Source organism: Eutrigla gurnardus (genome assembly GCF_963514095.1).
Source record: "Eutrigla gurnardus genome assembly, chromosome: 18".
NCBI classification, from domain to species: Eukaryota; Metazoa; Chordata; class Actinopteri; order Perciformes; family Triglidae; genus Eutrigla; species Eutrigla gurnardus.
Genome location: NC_139929.1, coordinates 3,864,969 through 3,884,346, shown reverse-complemented (window position 1 = coordinate 3,884,346; position 19,378 = coordinate 3,864,969). Strand labels below are relative to the sequence as shown.

At 42.1% G+C, this 19,378-nt stretch overlaps 3 protein-coding genes across 5 annotated transcripts; 2 read left to right on the top strand and 1 right to left on the bottom strand.

The window, feature by feature from the left end:
- The first annotated feature begins 179 nt into the window (after positions 1-179).
- mix23 (mitochondrial matrix import factor 23) lies at positions 180-2,658 on the top strand. The gene is made up of 5 exons (XM_084033400.1): positions 180-256; positions 1,227-1,352; positions 1,445-1,591; positions 2,209-2,268; positions 2,359-2,658. Exons 1-5 carry the CDS (start codon positions 206-208, stop codon positions 2,416-2,418), a joined length of 444 nt encoding a protein of 147 aa, XP_083889526.1. The 5' UTR covers positions 180-205; the 3' UTR covers positions 2,419-2,658.
- A 3,414-nt stretch (positions 2,659-6,072) lies between these two features.
- On the bottom strand, positions 6,073-6,848 carry LOC311028696 (cystatin-A-like). Its single transcript, XM_084033406.1, has 3 exons — positions 6,608-6,848; positions 6,423-6,524; positions 6,073-6,325 (listed from the first exon to the last, which is right to left on the bottom strand). Exons 1-3 carry the CDS (start codon positions 6,680-6,682, stop codon positions 6,209-6,211), a joined length of 294 nt encoding a protein of 97 aa, XP_083889532.1. The 5' UTR covers positions 6,683-6,848; the 3' UTR covers positions 6,073-6,208.
- A 2,258-nt stretch (positions 6,849-9,106) lies between these two features.
- On the top strand, positions 9,107-19,370 carry LOC311029257 (interferon-induced very large GTPase 1-like). Of its 3 annotated transcripts, none has more exons than XM_084034322.1 (5): positions 9,107-9,200; positions 12,385-12,418; positions 12,670-12,759; positions 12,875-12,909; positions 13,807-19,370. In XM_084034322.1, coding segments are annotated over exons 2-5 (4,935 nt in total). In that variant the 5' UTR covers positions 9,107-9,200; positions 12,385-12,417; the 3' UTR covers positions 18,616-19,370. The 3 variants fall into 3 exon arrangements, with proteins under 3 accessions (XP_083890448.1, XP_083890446.1, XP_083890447.1); XM_084034320.1 differs by having other exon boundaries at positions 9,108-9,200; positions 12,875-12,924; XM_084034321.1 differs by having other exon boundaries at positions 9,183-9,200; positions 12,388-12,418; positions 12,875-12,924.
- The last annotated feature ends 8 nt before the right edge of the window (positions 19,371-19,378 follow it).

Below are 19,378 nucleotides of genomic sequence, written 5' to 3'. Positions count from 1 at the left end.
TTGAACATGAAACATAACTATATAAATATAAATTGGGCCATTTCCCCAAATTAAAAATATAATTAGACCAGCATCTATTAGATGTAAATCTATTAAAAGAAAAAAAAAAATACTCGGTCGGTTACATATTGCGGGTTTAATTCAGGCAATATCTTGAACAGTCCCACCCCCCCGTGTCCACAGAGGAGGTCCTTACAGTCCAAACATGGCGGCGCCCGGTGGAACTTTAAACTGTGAGGACTTTTCAATGTTTCAGGTAACTCGAACGACGGATTTCGCCGAGTCACGGTTCGGCAGCGACCCGAGTCCTAACCTCTCGAAGGTCCAGGCGCCATGTTGTTTATTCCCCGTGTTTACGTTGAACCAGCGACGGAGTGACCCTCATGATCACTGGTGTCCACAGTCGGGATCAGCAGGACTGAAGACAGGCAGCATGTTGTTTTGGATTTTTGAATCACTGTCACGGGTCTCCAGATTAACTAAACCGGACAACCTGTTTGAGTCTTTAAGTGTCTTCGAGGGTTTAAAACGCCTCAAACTTGCTTCCATTCCGACTAGACTGTCTAACTTTCATTCAAGATGCATTTTATTAAAGGATGGTGTAAAAATTGTGAATTCCAATGGATTAGCATACTATCATCTCTTCATCTCCACAACTCTGCAAAGATATGAATACAGTATAAATTGTTTATGTGCTTGAACCATTGAACCAAAGCATTTTCTGACATTTCTTTATGAAAAATGACTTTTTATGATGAAAATAGTTGGTGATTATATTTCTGTGGATCTGTTAGTGGAATTAGTTCTCCTTTCATTTGTGGTCCTTCTGTAAAAAGCTGTCTCCAAACATCATGTTGGTTGTTTAGAGGACAATAACATCTCATTTAATGTGATGAACAAGTGACAGAATAAGTAGACTGAATACTGACCATTGGATTGATACAAATATGGAGTTTACCACAGCTGGAAGGTGCTGGAAAAGCATGGAAATGCACCTTGAAATGCGTGAAAAAGTGCTTGAATTTGACTTTGAAAAAGGTGCAGTTGTATCACCTATGGTTGTGCAAAGGTTATGCCTATTTAAGATATTTTATAACCTTTGCACCGCTCAGAGAGTCAAATTTCCCACTGTTTCCGTGTACTGAATAACACTCCCCTGAAAATGTAATGCGCTGGTATTCTGATACTGCGCACAGATGTGTTGATTGAACCGTCTCTTTTCTCAGGAGGTCCTGAAGGTCATGCGCACCATTGACGACCGCATCGTCCACGCCCTGAACACCACCGTGCCCACAGTCTCCTTCTCAGGCAAAGTGGACGCCACGCAAACATGCAAACAACTCTATGAATCTGTGAGTGACGGTCATGACCAAAAAGAATACGTCCGTGTCAAAGTTCCTATCGTGCTGTTAGCAGTTCCGATAATTGCCGTGCTTGTCCACAGATGATGGAGGCCCATCTGACCAGAGACAAAGCTATCAAGGCCTGTATAGCCCAAACATCTGAGGAGGTGGCACAGCTGCGTGGACAAAGAGCAAAAGACAGCGGCAACCTGGCACTCATTAAAGAGCTCAGGAAGGAGCAGACCAAAGTAGGTTCCCGTTTGTAACACTAGATGGCTTCTAACACCACAGAGCTGTGAGATGTGAGCCGTCCTGCAGCCGGAAGAGTCACTGAAACACACTCATCCTCAGGATTAGGCACCCAAACCACACACAAAAAGACATTTTACCATTTTATATTCATTTTTATTTAATGACAGAAATCATATGACTCAGCATAATCGGCCTTTACTCACTGTAGACAGATTTCATACGGACCTTTTCTCCAGTAGAAAGTGGTTTTAATGAGCTCTGTGTTATCCTGAGGGACATTGTTGCCTAAAATAGCCATTTTCTCAACCACTGGGCATGGCCAACCGGTGGGCCTCAGGGCGCCATCTGCTGGGCTGCAGAGGCACTACCATATTGTTCCATTAAATTAAAAAAAGATGTTAATTTACAAAAATCGAAATGTGCAGACTTCACATTCATAAAAAAAACTCATTAATGCATAATTTCTATGACCAATCCTTCAGATGCAATGACACAAGATCAAAACATTTTAAAAACAGAAAGTCTTTATTTCAAAGCACCACAAACAAAATTCTTTTCTCCTCCATTGTGCAACGGTGGTGACAGAAATGCCTTTTCCCTTCCTTGTCTCCAGCTAAAGCTCATGCAATCAGAGCTGAATGTTGAGGAAGTCGTCAACGACCGAAGTCTGAAGGTGTGCTTCACTATTTTCACCAATGTTCTGCAATCACACCTGCATGCTCCGGCTTTATCTTATCTGTTGCTCGTCCCTGATTTGCTGCAGGTTTTCAGCGAAAGGTGCAGAATCCACTACACGCCTCCGAAGGTGAAGTACTCTGTCTGAAGATGGGGACCCGCTTCATTCGAGGTTTGAATCCTGACTGGAGCCCAGACTGTGACCCCCCCACTGCTGAGACCAGACTGCAGATCATCCAGACCACTCTGACCTCTTCTCCAACACGTATATTCCGTCGTCACATCTCATTACCAAAGCTGTAAAACAGTCATCTGTGTGCTTCTGAGAAACATTGTACAAAAAAAAGAAGTTTTTTTTAAAAAAATACAATCAAATGTTTTCAAGTGACGTGTTGTCTGTGATTTTAAATCATGAGTCTCTTGAGGAGCTGCCTTTTCTACATGCAGTGGAGTGATGCAGTTTAATCCACTTGCTGTACGGATTTAAATGCCTCAACATCAAATCGTGTTCGGAGAGTCGTGGATCCTAGACTGTGAATCCCAGCCAATGTGAGCCCCACGGTGCCTAAGGACAGCCTCACAGAGCTTTCATTGTTAAGCCTCCTTTTGTTTTTTCACTTTATTCATGAGCGTTGACAGACAACACTTGTTAGTGTTGGCTCCTTACTCGTGTTTTAATCTCTGAGGAATGTATCGCATGTTTTTCCTCCTCCAACACACCTGTCAAGTTACAGACGGTGAGAAAACGTGTCCTGGTTTAGTCTGAACTCACAGTAAGGCCGTCGTCTTTGACACTTGGGTGAATGAGGTCGGCTCCTCCAATATGAACCTGCTGGGAAAAAGATTGGATATCTGAAAAAATATATATGAACCTGGATCTTGTGTTGCTGAACAGTGAGGATCTTCTACCTCCAGGGATGTTTTAATGACACTAGATTCAACCGGAGGGCACAACATTATAAATACAACCTGCGTATTACACAATCACAGCTGAGGCTTTCATATTTTTTTTTTTACCACAATAAAATATTATCTTGATGAGGACGTTTTCTCCGTCTACGATCTGATTCCTGTAGTGGATTTGCTCTGAATTCGATTTGATCCTTTCCTCCACTTGATGTTGGTTTGTTAATGATTTTAATAGTCAGCTGCAACATTTCAAACTTTTTTTGTCTTGTAAAAAATGCAGCAGCCATATTTTTAATTTCTGTCGTGTCGTTTCTTAATCCCGGAAGAATGCGAGCATATTCTTCTTCCTCCGAGACACCGGTCCTGTAACCGAGTAGGTGTTGTAAATCCTGGTTTGTGTAATCTGAACTCACAATGTGAGAAGGTCAACAATCTGTGTCTGTGTTAAAGTTTCTGTGAACTTACAGAGATTTATTTACCTTTTTTAAAATGAATTTATATCCGTTTCTTCCAGCCAAGACACTGCTGTCTTTAGAAACGACCTTGTTTGTCGAGCTCTGATGGAGAATTGACTGAGCGTCGGGGTGACAAAGGGCTGTCTGTGTTATTAACTCTGAAGTCATCAACATTCCCTCAAAGTTCACGGAAAGATTCCCACAATGACACAGCAAGATGGTTTCAGACAAAGATTCACATCAAATGACAAACGGGGCAGATGCCAAATCTGATCATGCACTAATTTCAATGATAGTCTCGGGGTGGGACTAATAAAGGAGTATCTTACTTTATCTTGTATCTTATCTTATCCACTAGTTTGAGAAATTGGCACCTAATTAGTAGACTTTGCTTTGGACATAAAGAATACAAAATCACAATCCAAATATGAAAAAATATAGATTTTGGGGTGCACCTTAGAATTTAGTTGGATTAGTGATATATATATATATATATATATATATATATATATATATATATATATATATATATATATATATACAGTGGTGTGAAAAAGTATTTGCCCCCTTCCTGCTTTCTTCTTTTTTTGCATGTTTGTCACACTTAAATGTTTCAGATCATCAAACAAATTTTAACTCAAGTAAACACAAAATGCAGTTTTTAAATGAAGGTTTGTATTATAAAGGGAGAAAAAATTCCAAACCTACATGGCCCTGTGTGAAAAAGTATTTGCCCCTCCAGTTAAAACATAACTTAACTAAGGTTTATCACACCTGAGTTCAATTTCTCTAGCCAAACCCAGGCCTGATTACTGCCACACCACTTCCCAATCAAGAATTCACTTAAATAGGACCTGCCTGACAAAGTGAAGCTCCTCAATAGCAAGACATCATGGTGAAAACCAAAGAAATTCAGGAACAAATGAGAAAGAAAGCAATTGAGATCTATCAGTCTGGAAAAGGTTATAAAGCCATTTCTAAAGCTTTGAGACTCAAGAGAACCACAGTGAGAGCCATAATCCACAAATGGTGAATACATAACACCGTGATGAGCCTTCCCAGGAGTGGCCGGCCAACCAAAATGACGCCAAGAGTGCAGCGACGACTCATCCAAGAGGTCACAAAAGACCCCAGAACAACATCAAAAGAACTGCAGGCCTCGCTTGCATCAATTAAGGTCAATGTTCATGACTCTACCATAAGAAAGACACTGGGCAAAAATGGCCTACATGGACGAGTTCCAAGACGAAAACCACTGCTGAGCCAAAAAAATATTAAAGCTCGTCTCATGTTTGCCAGGAAACATCTTGCTGATCCCCAACACTTTTGGGAGAATACTTTGTGGACTGACGAGACAAAAGCTGAACTTTATGGAAGGTGTGTGTCCCAATACATCTGGCGTAAAAGTAACACCGCTTTTCAGAAAAAGAACATCATACCAACAGTAAAATATGGTGGTGGTAGTGTGATGGTCTGGGGCTGTTTTGCTGCTTCAGGGCCTGGAAGACTTGCTGTGATAAATGGAGCCATGAATTCTGCTGTCTACCAACTAATCCTGAAGGAGAATGTCTGTCCATCTGTTCGAGACCTCAAGCTGAAGCGAACTTGGGTTCTGCAGCAGGATAATGATCCAAAACACACCAGCAAGTCCACCTCTGAATGGCTGAAGAAGAACAAAATCAAGACTTTGGAGTGGCCTAGTCAAAGTCCTGACCTGAATCCTATTAAGATGCTGTGGCATGACCTCAAAAAGGCGGTTCATGCTCGAAAACCCTCCAATAAGGTTGAATTACAACGACTGTGCAAAGAGGAGTGGGCCAAAATTCCTCCACAGCGCTGTCAAAGACTCATTGCAAGTTATCGCAAACGCCAAACCAGTTATTAGGTTTAGGGGGCAAATACTTTTTCACATAGGGCAATGTACATTTGGATTTTTTCCCCCCTTAATAAAAGAAACCTTCATTTAAAAACTGCATTTCGTGTTTAATTGTGTTGTCCTGGCCTTATATTAAAATTTGTTTGATGATCTGAAACATTTAAGTGTGACAAACATGCAAAAAAAGAAGAAAGCAGGAAGGGGGCAAATACTTTTTCACACCACTGTATATATATATATATATATATATATATATATATATATATATATATATATATATATAAAATTACTCAAAGTATTAGGTGACCATGGCAACCATCTTTTGAGTTTTGGCATCCAAAAGCAGATGCCTGCTTGCCAGCCTGGCAGCCACTTTTAAAAGTGGGTGTTGAGGCTCTGCTGGATCATAAATCAATCGGGAACCTGATTATTAAAAGGGGCCATTTAGCCGCTCTGAGAAATAAGATATGTTGTGTCTGTGGGAACATGTCTTTGCTCAACCCGTTTTCTTCACAATGCCTGGAAGCTGATACGACACGCCTGCAGCCTGATTACGAAGACGGAAAGGAAAAGCTTTGTTTTAATCGTGGTTCTTTTCATGAAACAGCGTATACTGTTATACACAGTGTGAGACATGTGAGATATAGAATAACAGCCGTTTCTATGCAGCCTGTAGGTGTCCCACGGTTGAAACGGGTTCAGAGGAGGTCATCTACGGTTTTGTTCAGGTGAACACCTCGCAGGTGTAGACCCGGCTCGTCTCTGACTGCCTCGAACACACTCAGGTGAACGTAGTCCTCTCCTCCGACATGAACCTGCAGGAAAATGTTAGATTCAATATATGGATGTGGACTGGATGTCACAATTATTATTAGTTCAACCTGTATATTTTTTCTTACAAATATCCGTTACCTTGATGAGGAACTTGTATCCATTCACCGTCTGTTTCTTGTATTTAACTGCTTTGAAGTCTGCATACTTATTGTTGGCCTGTTCCTCCACCTGGCGCTTCAGCTGCATATGAATGAAGTAAAATGTGATGCATGCACCGCACGGACCGAAGATGCAGACCGGAAGAAACAAAGAATGAAGCTCACCTCATCACAAATCTTCTGAGTCTCCTCAGTGGCGTCCGACATGTTGCTCCATCCTCCCAAACAGATCGTTTCCATCGTGTGCGTTGAAGTGAACCGAGGAGTCAACTGTCTGCTTGTCGGCGTCTCCGGTGTTTCAGCTTTAATAGCCTACGAAGCAACCCACCCCTGGATACATCTGCCAGGTGGCTCATGTGGGTGGAGCGTCTATCCTTTTGTTCCACTTTGAATCCTTCCCCAATGCTATATAACAAAATTCAAAGATCATAACTGTCTTGATTCCACAGGATGCACATCTAAGCAGGGCACCAATCTCATCCAGACAGGGTCTAGTCAATCTCCCACACGCTTTAAACAATCTCCAGGTGTCCTTTAGGCGTTCATTGTCCATGTAATTAAAAACTCCAACATGAGTGGAGCTTCAGAAATCTGTTAATGTGAACATCAAAGAGGAAAAGCAACACAAGACATAATTTCCTGTTGCTTTCAGATATCCCTGCTCTAAATAAAGCTTTCACATTCCTCCTTCTCTGCAGAACATAAACAGGACTTCAGAACATAAACAGGCCTTCAGTTGGTGTTGGTGTACTTCCAAGATCGGGACACTCCCCACTCATTCTGTAATCTCAGAGGTATGCACTCTCCTCCTCCAGGGCACTGAACAACAGGGCAGTGACAAAATGTACAGGGGAGGCAGCAGGACATAAACCACATTAATAATCAACCTTTATAACTCTATACACTACTTGGGTTTTTTATTATGTGGGACGCATAAAACCAACTGGCCTATGTTTAACGACTTACCCTGGTGGCATAGCATAACCAGGATCCATAGCGGACGCGGGGTATGACCACTTCCAATATCTGTGCCCTTAACATGTGGAAACGCGTTTTTCTGAGCCGCCTTTGAACGCATCATGAGCAGGCGGAGCCAGGCGGCAAACACCGCTGTCGTGTTGTGATTTCAATCACTCAGATTCTTGTTCACCATTTTCAGCAAACCAGCAGCCAAGAGGCAAAAAACTTTACTGTGTTTGTTCCAAACAAACCATGTAAGTTGAGTATTGCTGTTGCATGTAGATAATGTTTAGCTAAACGATGACTAATTAATACATGTCAATATATCAAGGCTAGCTGTTAAGCTAGTTAATAATTGTTAGCTGTTAGCTATGTTGAATGCTTGCTAGGTGCAGAGGTGGTAGACAGTTACTAGTTACATTTACTCCTTTACATTTACTTGAGTAACTTTTTGAATAAATTGTACTCTTTAAGAGTTGTTTTACTGCAAAATACTTTTTACTTTTACTTGAGCAATATTATTCTAACGTAACAATACTCGACTACAATCTATGGCTACTCTACTACCTAGACATAAACCCACTCCTCCTTAATTTCTGCACAGAACTTGTACTCACTATTGTTTAGCACATATTTTTAAAATCGTTATATAATAGAAAGAGCAGGTCAGGGAGGAGGAAGTGGACCAGAGGCCAGCAGCAGCAGGAATGAACAGGGGGGGGTCTTCACAGCAGGTGAGGAGACATTTTATTTGAGGTTAAATTCTACAACAATTTCACTACTACTAGTGTATTCCTAATTCTATCTCAAAATGTTGCTTTCCACATATTTTTTAATCTTTATTGCCACGATAGAAAGAGCAGGGTGAGAGAGGAGGCAGTGGACCAGAGGCCAGCGAGGTACAATTGAATGCGAGAGGATGATAAATCACTCAATAGACCTCTGAACAATGTGTTCACTTCTGAAATGATCGGCAGGATCGGATACATACAGCTCATTAAAGTTAAATTCATGTCGTGCTACTTGTGCTTCTAGCTTCATAGCCAGTTGTTTGTAGGTGAGAATAAAACGTGATGAACAGCCAATTTATTAATTATTACAGCTTCCTTTACAGCGGCCCTGTGGGTCTGATGTCTGCTCATTATGTGAAAAAAGTGAAACTACACATTTTGGTCAATTTGGTTGATACTTTTATACTAATTTGACTTTACTTATGTGTAAAGGACTTCACATCTACAGGCCCTTTATCTATTCATGAGCACATGATTCTTTCTTTCGTTCCTGACTCTCATGGAGCAGCTGCAGCTCTACACCTTCCTGAGGGGTTAATCAAGTATTCTGATTCTTATCCAACCACATTGTGTTTTTGTAAAGTGCTAGAGTTCAACAAAAATAAATCTCATATTTTTAGGAAAAGGCTCTAAAAACCAAACCTCTTCCTGTCTCAGGCTCCTTTATGCCTTTGTGTGGGGAAACAAACTGCTTAAGCTCTGCAAGTGAACGCGTTGACCTGGTTTTCTCTAAGTCACGTGGTTTACTGGAACTCGAGCTCTTTACTTTCACTTTCCCTCGTTTCGTCACTGATTTACAAGCAATGCGCGCGCATTGAGGTCCTCGGCTTGCTGTGATTGGCCGGCTTGACCTATCCACATCGCTGCAGAGCTGATGTGGGAGGGGCTTAGTGAGGGGCAGTCCCGGTATTCAACAGACTGCTGTGGTCTGTATAAAGAGGTCGGAGGACGAGGAAACTTCCTGAAAGCCCGCAGCTTCACAGAGCAGACAGCGACAAGCAGACACGGTGAGTTGAAACTGATTTTCTTTTTCTGTGTGCACGTTTTAAATCTGAGCATGCGCAGCTGACCTTCACAGTTTGATATTGTCATGCTTCTCGATGAGTCTTTTACTGCTCTGACTCTTATGCACACAACCCCTTATACAAATGATATGCATCATCCTGCAACTGTCAAGTCTCTTAACCCTCGTGTTGTCCTCCCGATTGCCATGCACCTTTTGTCCACCTGGTTTTGACTGTTATTTAAAGCATATAGTATTAATTGTCAATCAATTCTGTGTGACACCTTTAGTATTACTTCAGTCCAACCCATTACCACAAATTTTTCCCTTCGTTTTGGAATTTAGGGCCAATATACCTTGTTTACATAAAAGTATGCCCTGTTTTTAACTTAAAATAAAATGAAACAATTAATTATTGTGTGTAAATATTATTTTTACTATTTGACTTATCACAGAGTGCTATATGTCAAAGTTTAGGGAGGATGCTGTTTTTGAATAATTTGAATTTTTTTTAATGGCAGCACATAATCACACCTGTTGTCCTCTGGGGTCAAAATTGACCCGGTCTGGTTTGACTGTTATTTAAAGAATATAAAGTGGAAACTTCACCCAATTCTGTGTTACACCTTTAATGCCAACTTCATTCAAACGCAATAACACAAGCAGGGTCTCAAGACCCTCCTGTCAAAGGCTGCGCCCCCCCCTTTTGCCCCCCCTCCCCTCAAAATATTTATGGATTAAAAACTATAACAAATATAGAACAAATTAAGACACTGAGACATTAACAATCAATCATCTGAAGAAATATTGTTTATAACGTTCCTATGGTGATTGTTTTTTTTTTTTTTTCCTGTGTCGTGCGATTTGATTGGCTGGTTTGCACGCAGACGGTAGGCTGAATTTGACGTTCACGTTAGCGGTGGTTGATGCATAGCGGCTAGTTAGCGATTGTGGACAGAGCGAAATGGACCGATTTGTGAAAGCCAAAAAGCGAATAAGAGTGGACGATGGTGGTGGTGATTTACGGACGCAGGAGTGATGACGGACTCGGAGGATGAGGATGAAAGCGAGGATGACGAAGGGGTGGTAGTAGGTGAGGAGAACAGAAAGGAGGAGGAGGGCAGAGGAGAAGAGAGAAAGACAGCATTGGAGAGCGAGTGAAGCAGAGTTTAGAGGACAAGAAGGGAGGAAGAGGAGAGGAAGACAGGAGTGGGGAGTGAGTGAGGAGGAGAAGAAGGGAGGAAGATGAGAGGAAGACAGGGGTGGAGAGTGAGGAGGAGGAGTTTAGAGGAGAGGAAGACAGGAGTGGGGAGTGAGTGAGGAGGAGAAGAAGGGAGGAAGAGGAAGACAGGAGTGGGGAGTGAGTGAGGAGGAGAAGAATGGAGGAAGAGGAAGACAGGTGTGGGGAGTGAGTGAGGAGGAGAAGAAGGGAGGAAGATGAGAGGAAGACAGGGGTGGAGATTGAGGAGGAGGAGTTTAGAGGAGAGGAAGACAGGAGTGGAGAGTGAGGAGGAGGAGTTTAGAGGAGAGGAAGACAGGAGTGGAGAGTGAGTGAGGAGGAGAAGAAGGGAGGAAGAGGAAGACAGGAGTGGGGAGTGAGTGAGGAGGAGAAGAATGGAGGAAGAGGAAGACAGGTGTGGGGAGTGAGTGAGGAGGAGAAGAAGGGAGGAAGATGAGAGGAAGACAGGGGTGGAGAGTGAGGAGGAGGAGTTTAGAGGAGAGGAAGAGGAGAGGAAGACAGGAGTGGAGAGTGAGGAGGAGGAGTTTAGAGGAGAGGAAGACAGGAGTGGAAAGTGAAGGAGAGGAGAACAGAAGGAGAGAGAAAACATATTTAGTGAGTTCAGAGACAGTTGTAAGAGTATACTGTATACAACTATACACTGTGCTACAATTCTCAGTTACACTCTTGTAAACCCACAGATGTTCTCTGTGGTGGATTTGTATTGTTTTTGTGCTTGTTGTTTGGCACTTCATTTCATTAAAAGTAGTTAAATATGCTTGTGTTTGTTTTATGATAAACGTTTAGTAACATGCATTCGACAATATGTAGTGTATCAGCACGGCCACGGGAACAGTACATCTATTATAGTATTATTTGTTGGTGTCAGAATTCACTAGCACCTCCTATAAACAATCAGACCCCCTCATTGCCCCCCCAATAATAATTTTCTGGTGCCGCCGCTGCATACTGGTAACCTGAAACAAAAGAAACTAATCAAAAAAGCAGTATCCCGAAGCCGAGTGCTCATCAGAAGAACATTTTTCTGTTTTTTGGGGTAATAGGACACCAGAGCATGGGTCTCAGTGAAGGCAAACTTCGATGAGAACCGAGCCCTGTCCTTCAATAAAACACCCATATTTCAATCAAATTATTTCTAATTTATTTTAATCATGAAGAGCATAGTATCGAAAAAAAAACCCATTATTTTCAGACCATTTGATGAACAAAAAACCTATTTTGACAGCAAAAGATTTAATTTGGGGTGACCCCAGGACAACACGACGGTTAAAGGCACAGCACAACCAATATCAAATCACATAACATAATGACAACCAGCAGAGATCCAGTGAAGTGTATATAAATTCATATAACCCCAGATGTAAAAGGAAAGCCTATTTTGCCTTTGTGGGGGGGCAACATAAAATCCAGCAGCTGAAGCTCTGCAAGTAACTCGTGTTCAGTGTTGACAGGATGCGGTTGATGATGTTTGAGTGTGACCTTTTAAGGCTCATTGCTTTCCTCTACGTCACTTGGTTTAATGTAAATAGAGCTCCAGACCATGTGTCACCTTGTCTTATGTTATGCAAAGTCTTTTGCTGCTCTGATTTGTATGAATGTGAAAGACGTTTGTCTTTCTGTACTCGTGAGGACCATTGTTGACATAACCCATTACCTAGACCTGAAGCCTATCCTTAACCACCGTGGTAAAAATTCAAACAGCACACTCTCCAGAACAATACCCTTAACTTAAAACCTTTGCACACCTACAATCACATCACATCAACTACATATAACCCGACATGCAAAAAGGAAAATGTCTAAATAGGTTTTTAGTAAAACCCTGCTTCCCTGATAATATAATTTGCAGAAATAAATATAATTCAACACAAATATAATGAATTAATGGCAAGCTAATCGAGTGTTATTTTAAAAACTCATCACATTTTTTTCTCTCATTATGTTGCAGTAGAAGAGACTGAGCATCTGAAATCAAGATGAAAGTAAGATCCTTTTATAATCATCATTGTAGAACTGTGTTTCCTAAAACTGCCTATAATTAGCTGAAGATTAGAACTGGGAATATTGTTTTACCCTGCCTGTATTTTTTAATTCCTTTACTTTGTGATGCATGTTGGTGCTGTTTTCTTGGCTTAGTTATGGCTGGGAATAATACTTTGGTCTCAAATGCTGTAACCAGGCGAACTACTGTACAATTTATATTAAAAAAAAAAGTTTTCTTTGTGGGATCCAGTGACTGAACCTGAACCCTCTGAGAAAACTGATCACAACACAGGAGGAGAGTCCGAAATCAAGTCTGTCTCATCGACAACCAAGAAGAAAGGTAACATTTTAATGAAAACTTGAAGTGCACAATTACCAAAAAATTTAACAATATACAAGTTTGCAAAAAACATCAGAAAATATATTGGTTGATCTGGTTCATTGTTGTCCTACAGATACCTTAGATATGGATATGGACGTGGATATGGACGTGGATATGTATCAGGTAAGGAAGTCTATTTACTTTGTGCTAGGCTTGGGCCGGTTTAAACATTTTGAAACCGGTATGATATTCAGCCAAACACCGGACCAGACCGCATTACCGACCTTAACCACTAGATGCCGCACTTGCCACAGCAGCCCCTCCTGAGTTAAATATTTGGCCTTTTTATGCAGAAGATTCTGCCATAATCACGGAGAGTCAAAAATATGCCGCGATCGTACCGTTTATAAAGAACTTTGCTACGTCGCAACGGAGTCTCTCTTTAAATCTGATTAGCTCAAGGCTTCAAAACAACTATGACAGGTGAACCTTTGCGGGTCTCGCATATTTACATGACTTGCAAGCAAATTTGCTGTGCATCATACAGGTTGATGCATGGAACGGCAGCCTCGTACGAGCAACTACCAGCTTTTATTCTTCTTTGGATTAACGTTCTCAGTTTGTTAAATGATCCGGCCGCACGTCGCCTAAGTAAGAAAACAAACACAAAGTACGCCGTGTGCGTCTCCGACCTCGACTGAAATTTGATGTCTGTCATGCCGGCCTTGGCTCGCCCGGGAGTATGGCTACCACACTTTGCACACCAGCCGCCTCAGAAACTCACGGCGGCTCCGTTAGTCCGTTTATAAATAAACACAATATTATGTTAATAACATGTCATTATTGCTGCTTATTACTATTGCAATACAATTTGGATTTAGTGTTGTGGCAAGGGTTTTTCATTTTCCAGAACGTATCATAAAGACAAATGCCAATTCAACCGGTTTAGCCCTGTACACCGAACCGGACCGGTGAAACTAGAAAACGGCCCAACTCTACTTCATACCCCACTGAATGACATTATCATTTTTAACATACTGTACATGTTACTTTATTTATTTGCAGGAGTCGGAGGAGATCAACAAGAAGAAACAATATCAAAGAGACATTGAAACTCTACTTTGCCGACTTCAGCTTCAAGACAAACGTCAACACAAGTTGACACCAGCAGATTTTCTTAGAGTCGGTCCTCCTGTGAAACAGGAGCATGACACTGAGAAAGATCTCGCTAATACTTTCCTTCAGAGGTTGATGATGTTAGACTACAGAGCCAGATATATTCCTGTCAAACAAGACGAAGTGAGCATATCAGAGTCTGCTGAAGAGTTTGATGATGAATTCGATGCTCTTTTTAGCAACAACGCAGACTCGGATGAAGCGAAACTCAAGAGTCACGTGCATCCGATGGATGTTCAAATGGCCGTATTTCACTGCTCCGACAGCTTCTTAAAGCAGAACACAATCACAAAACTGTCACAGTGTCAGTACGCCTTACCGCTGCTCGTTCCTGACCCGGTCACAATGGACATCGACTGTCCTCTGTGGACATTCAGACAAATAAGAAAAACGTGGAAAATTACTCAGATCAAAGATAAGTCCAGCGTTGTCACCATGAAGAGTATGCCCATCTGCAAAGCCGAGACACCCATGGTGTCATTTCTCCGCCTGGGTTCACTCCCCCTGTCCAAATCTCAGCTGATGAATGCATTGATCAACGACCGCCACAGCACCTTCTTCCACAGAAACTGTGCAGGTAGCACCAAGTCTCGCCATCTGATGGACGGTGTGGCAGAGATCGCCTGGTACTTCCCTGCCGGAAAACCCAACGACGCCTTCACCAACTGCATAGCCTTCTGCAATCTTCATGGCGACGCTCTGTCGATTGTAAAACAGCGCGACATTCTGACCGACAAGTCCTCAATCAATGTTGTACTCGTGCCAACTCTGGAAAAAGGTGGCAGTAGCACTGCAATTATCTCGGCCCTTTACAAGTCTCCGAAGCCCCTTGTTATTCTCATCGCTGACAATGATTGTGGTGCCACTCAGATGAAAGAGGGGAAATATAAGATGGGTCTGAAGGACAGAAGTCAGTCAGATGTTTCTGAAGAACTGAAAAAAATCATTGGAAAGGTTTTGTCCGGACCACATGCATCCTTCCAGCTTGAAACCATGGCTAAAGTTCCTGGAATCAAAGTGGACGAAGACGACAAAGTCTGCCAAAAAGGAAAAGCTGCTGCAATGAGAGTTGTGAGCTTGCTTGATGGGATGGATGTCTCGAAGATCAAAGATAAGTTTCTCCCTTGTCAGGGCCAACTGTGGTATGATTGGTGCACAATAAACAAAGAACTGTATAACCTGAAAGGAAACATTGAGAAGGTGAAATGTCAAAAGCAACAGGAATTGATGCAAATACGCCAAAAACAACACACTGCTGCCGGTAGTAAACCGATGCAGTTGTTCACTGAATGCCTCTCGTCTTTGCCGTGGTCAGACAAAGCGTATTTTCTGAAATGGACTCAGATCTTAATAGATGCCCTCTCCACAGACGACCTGTCTTCAATCCTCCAAAGATACGATGAAAAGTGGGCTGAGGTCTTGGATATGAAGAAGAAGCACGACAAATCCGATCTTCTGAAAAGGAAGCAAACTGAGCTTGATCAAATATCCACAAAACTGCAGTCGGCAACATTTGGCTTGGAGCACATCTTTCGAGAAATGGGACAGATCTATGAAGCCCACGCATCTTTGGAGAAACAACCAAGTAGTCTGCAGAGTGACTGGTCCAGATACCCAGAGCTGGCTGCAGAGCTGATGATATCGGGACACCCAATGGAGCTGATGGATGGTGATGCAGGTCACGTGCCTTTAACATGGATCTCCAAACTTTTAGATGAAGTCATAAAGAAACTGGGTGACAAGAGGCTTTTTGTCATGTCAGTGTTGGGCGTACAAAGCAGTGGTAAATCAACCATGCTGAATGCCATGTTTGGACTACAGTTTGCAGTGAGTGCTGGCAGGTGCACCAAGGGTGCCTTCATGCAGCTGGTCAAGGTGTCAGAGGAGATCAGGAAAGACTTTAATTTTGACTACATTCTGGTGGTGGACACCGAAGGACTGCGTGCTCTCGAGTTAGAAGGCAATGTCACTCTTCACCACGACAATGAGCTGGCAACATTTGTTGTTGGTCTGGGAAACATGACACTGATCAACATCTTTGGGGAGAATCCAGCCGAGATGCAAGACGTGCTGCAGATTGTCGTTCAGGCTTTCATGAGGATGAAGAAAATCAAACTAGCTCCAAGTTGTGTGTTTGTTCACCAGAATGTTACAGACATTTCGGCTGCAGAGAAAAACATGGATGGAAAGAGACGACTGCAAGAAAAACTGGACAAGATGGCCCAACTAGCAGCCAAGGAGGAAGTATGTGATGCAGAGTGCTTCAGTGACGTCATTGCATTTGACGTGCAGAAAGATGTAAAATACTTTGCCCAACTATGGGAGGGCAGTCCGCCTATGGCCCCCCCAAATCCAGGTTATAGTGAGAGTGTCCAAGAGCTGAAGACCATCATCCTCTCTAAAGCCTCACAGTCTGCTGGGATTACTCTCACACAGTTCAAAAGCAAAATTGAGGACCTGTGGAATGCCCTGATGAATGAACACTTTGTCTTCAGTTTCAAAAACACACTTGAAATTGCAGTGTACAGAAAACTTGAGGTCCAGTATGGGAACTGGACCTGGACCCTGAGGAGTGAGATGTTGAACATTGAGAACGGGCTTCATACCAAAATTGAAAATGGCTCAATTGACAAGGTCGAGCTGAGTTACCTTCAAACCGAAATAAACCCAACCTACGGAGGAATCCAAAAGAAAATGACGTCATATTTTGATGACGACAGGGACAAGGAAATGTTGGTTCAGTGGCGAGGCGTATTTGAAAGCAAAATCAAGGAGTTTCTGGCTGAACAAGTGAAGAGAGTTAAAAGAAAACTGGATGAAGTCATTCAGCAGAAGAGTGCTTGCAAAAAGCTTGATGACATGAAGGCAGAGTTTGAGAAGAAGCTGATCCAAAAGAGCAAAGAGCTCGCTCTTCAGTTACAGGACAAGGCGAAAGATGAAGAGGAACTTAAAAAGCAGTTCAACCATGTTTGGAGTCGCTGGGTGTATGAGCTCACTGGGAACACTAAACCTATCGCGGACATCAACTATGAAGAAGATCAGTCAACTGTCCTTCAGGAGCTCGGTATTGAATGGTCTCTGATACATGAATCCAAAAGCAGTGGCAGATACAAGAGAATATCAGACATCGGTGACTACACCCACTATATCTCTCTCTCCAAGGACCGAGATCCTAGCAACACAGGAAAGGACACAAGGGGACAGAAAAAAAGTTCTAGCACTGTAGATAAAGTCCGTAATTATGTTTCAGAAACTACCACAAAAATCGGATACCAAATGAAGGGCTATTTTGACTATGAAGAACAGCAACTGATCAGATCCCTCATTGACTTTGTCGAAATCGAGTCCCTTAAGGCAATTAAGAAAAGACCTGTCGCCACAAGAGGCTACAGTCCAACTTACTTGCAAGAAGTGGCCCAGATGGTCAAACGAAAGGTCTCTGATTTTGAATCACAGGGGAAATACGCTCTGAAGAAGGAGTTTACAGTTGATCTCTTGTTGTATGTGTTTCACAGAGCAGGGGGATGGCTTTCAGAGTCGCACAAGAAGTTCAAATCGAACAATGATGCCCACATTTATGTGGAAAGCAAGAAAATGCTATTCTGTAGCATTTTCATCAGCCTCTGCAAAGGGAACTCGTCTGCTGTTGTGCTCGGGGAAATGATCTGTAACAAACTGCAGAGTTCCATTGAGGAGGCCGCCTGTAACAAGACCGCCAAGGATCTCGCAGATACGATGCAGTGCAATTACCCACCGTTCAGTGGGAACAGACTGAACTTGGAGAAACACGTGTTGAGGTCACTCGCAGAGAAAGAGGACTTTCATGGCTTCATCAACTACATCCGACACCCAAGGGGCCAAGTAGAGACTTTTATAAGAGAGGAGGTACAGCAATACGTCTTCGAAGAACACAGAGCTGAAGCGCTTGATGTACTCAATAAAAATGCTGCGGACATCAATATGCTTCTGAGTCAAGCTTTATTTACTGCAACGAAGAAAGTCCAAGAGGAAAAGGAAACAGAGGTAGTCAAAAGAGACTACCTAGGCATGTGGGTGGAGGAATTCTCCTGTTTGCTAGAAGACAAGCTAACATTCGACACAACTTGTTGTCAAGACTTTGGTGACATCGAGCATTTTGACTTTCTTAAAGACGAGGTAGAGAAAGGCCTCAGGACTATCATTGGGAATGTGAGCCGCCTCCCACTGGAAAAAATAAAGGAATACAGGATGAAGGCGGATGAAATACTCATCGAGCACCTGTGTAACTGCTGCTGGGTGACTTGTCCATTCTGTGCAGCTGTTTGTACCAACACAGTGGCAGATCATGATGGGGACCACAGTGTGCCTTTTCATCGATCCGTTGCAGTCAATGGTGTGCACGTAAAAAACTCAGTGGAACTGTGTATCGAGTTCTGCACGACAAGTGTTGCAAGTGATGGGTGTTTTTACCCTACTCAAGATTCAGAAGTGCTCATTCCCTATAAAGAGTACCGAACTGCTGGCCCTAATTTTGCTTGCTGGGGGATTACCGCCGATGCATCGAAACTGGCATACTGGAAGTGGTTTGTGTGTCGATTTGAGAAGGACCTAGAAAACCACTATGGATTAAAATTCCAGAATAATGGTGACATTCCCAGCGATTGGAGAAACCACAGTAAGGGAGAAGCCATTGAAAGTTTGGAGGTGATGTTCAAGTGAACACAAACACAACCGTTGTTCATTAATCAGATAGACTGGCACACAGAAATCTGATTACTTTATTAAAAATGACTTGTTAAAAACAAAAGAGTTGCACGACAGCACGTATAATTAATTTCTCAAAAATCTAAAAGAAATCAAGTCAAAAAAGTAGTTTCCTTGTGTATTTTTGTGTATTCTTGTTATGAATACTATGTTAAGATGCTCATGTGCTTGTAGCTGCCAAAACATAATGAAGGACATGCATAATGCAGTATAACCTGCCTGTGACTGTGAAACTGTAAACACCTACACAACTATTAGGCTTCTGTTTGTAACAAAGAATGATATTCAAGTACAAGTTGCAATGTAACTAATTTGTCTTCATCGGTCTTATGTACGTCTCAGCCAGGCGTACATGGAGGCTCTTGTTGTCGATCAATATGTAATCCTTAGGAATAAGAGACAAAAACAGATATTGTATTTGAATAGTGAATTGCTCTTCATTTCACCTGCCGTGAAATTATGTTAATGTTTAGATGATTTTCAACATTTCTTTTGAAGGATTCTTTGTGTTTCTGTATTCTGTTTTATCTCATTTTCACCAATCTGTTGTTGTATCCACATGAGTGTGAATTATTATTTTTTCATTTAGAAGCTTACTGTGTCCTTACTATTTAGATATCCAAAGGTGATGTAAACAACATGAGTTGTTGAGAAGAAATCTGTTGAGATGCAAAAACCTCTCCTGTCATAATAAAATGAACTTCTCCATATCTACTGA

Bases quoted from the DNA above. Each gene is read 5' to 3' on its own strand.
- LOC311029257 (XM_084034320.1), top strand. The intron at 12,760-12,874 runs GTAACATTTTAA...GTTGTCCTACAG, and splicing joins ATCGACAACCAAGAAGAAAG to ATACCTTAGATATGGATATG. The intron at 12,925-13,806 runs GTAAGGAAGTCT...ATTTATTTGCAG, and splicing joins TGGACGTGGATATGTATCAG to GAGTCGGAGGAGATCAACAA.
- mix23 (XM_084033400.1), top strand. From the start codon at position 206: ATGGCGGCGCCCGGTGGAACTTTAAACTGTGAGGACTTTTCAATGTTT. The intron at 257-1,226 runs GTAACTCGAACG...CTCTTTTCTCAG, and splicing joins AGGACTTTTCAATGTTTCAG to GAGGTCCTGAAGGTCATGCG. The intron at 1,353-1,444 runs GTGAGTGACGGT...GCTTGTCCACAG, and splicing joins GCAAACAACTCTATGAATCT to ATGATGGAGGCCCATCTGAC.
- LOC311028696 (XM_084033406.1), bottom strand. From the start codon at position 6,682: ATGGAAACGATCTGTTTGGGAGGATGGAGCAACATGTCGGACGCCACT. The intron at 6,525-6,607 runs GTGAGCTTCATT...ATTCATATGCAG, and splicing joins CTCAGAAGATTTGTGATGAG to CTGAAGCGCCAGGTGGAGGA. The intron at 6,326-6,422 runs GTAACGGATATT...ATTTTCCTGCAG, and splicing joins GATACAAGTTCCTCATCAAG to GTTCATGTCGGAGGAGAGGA.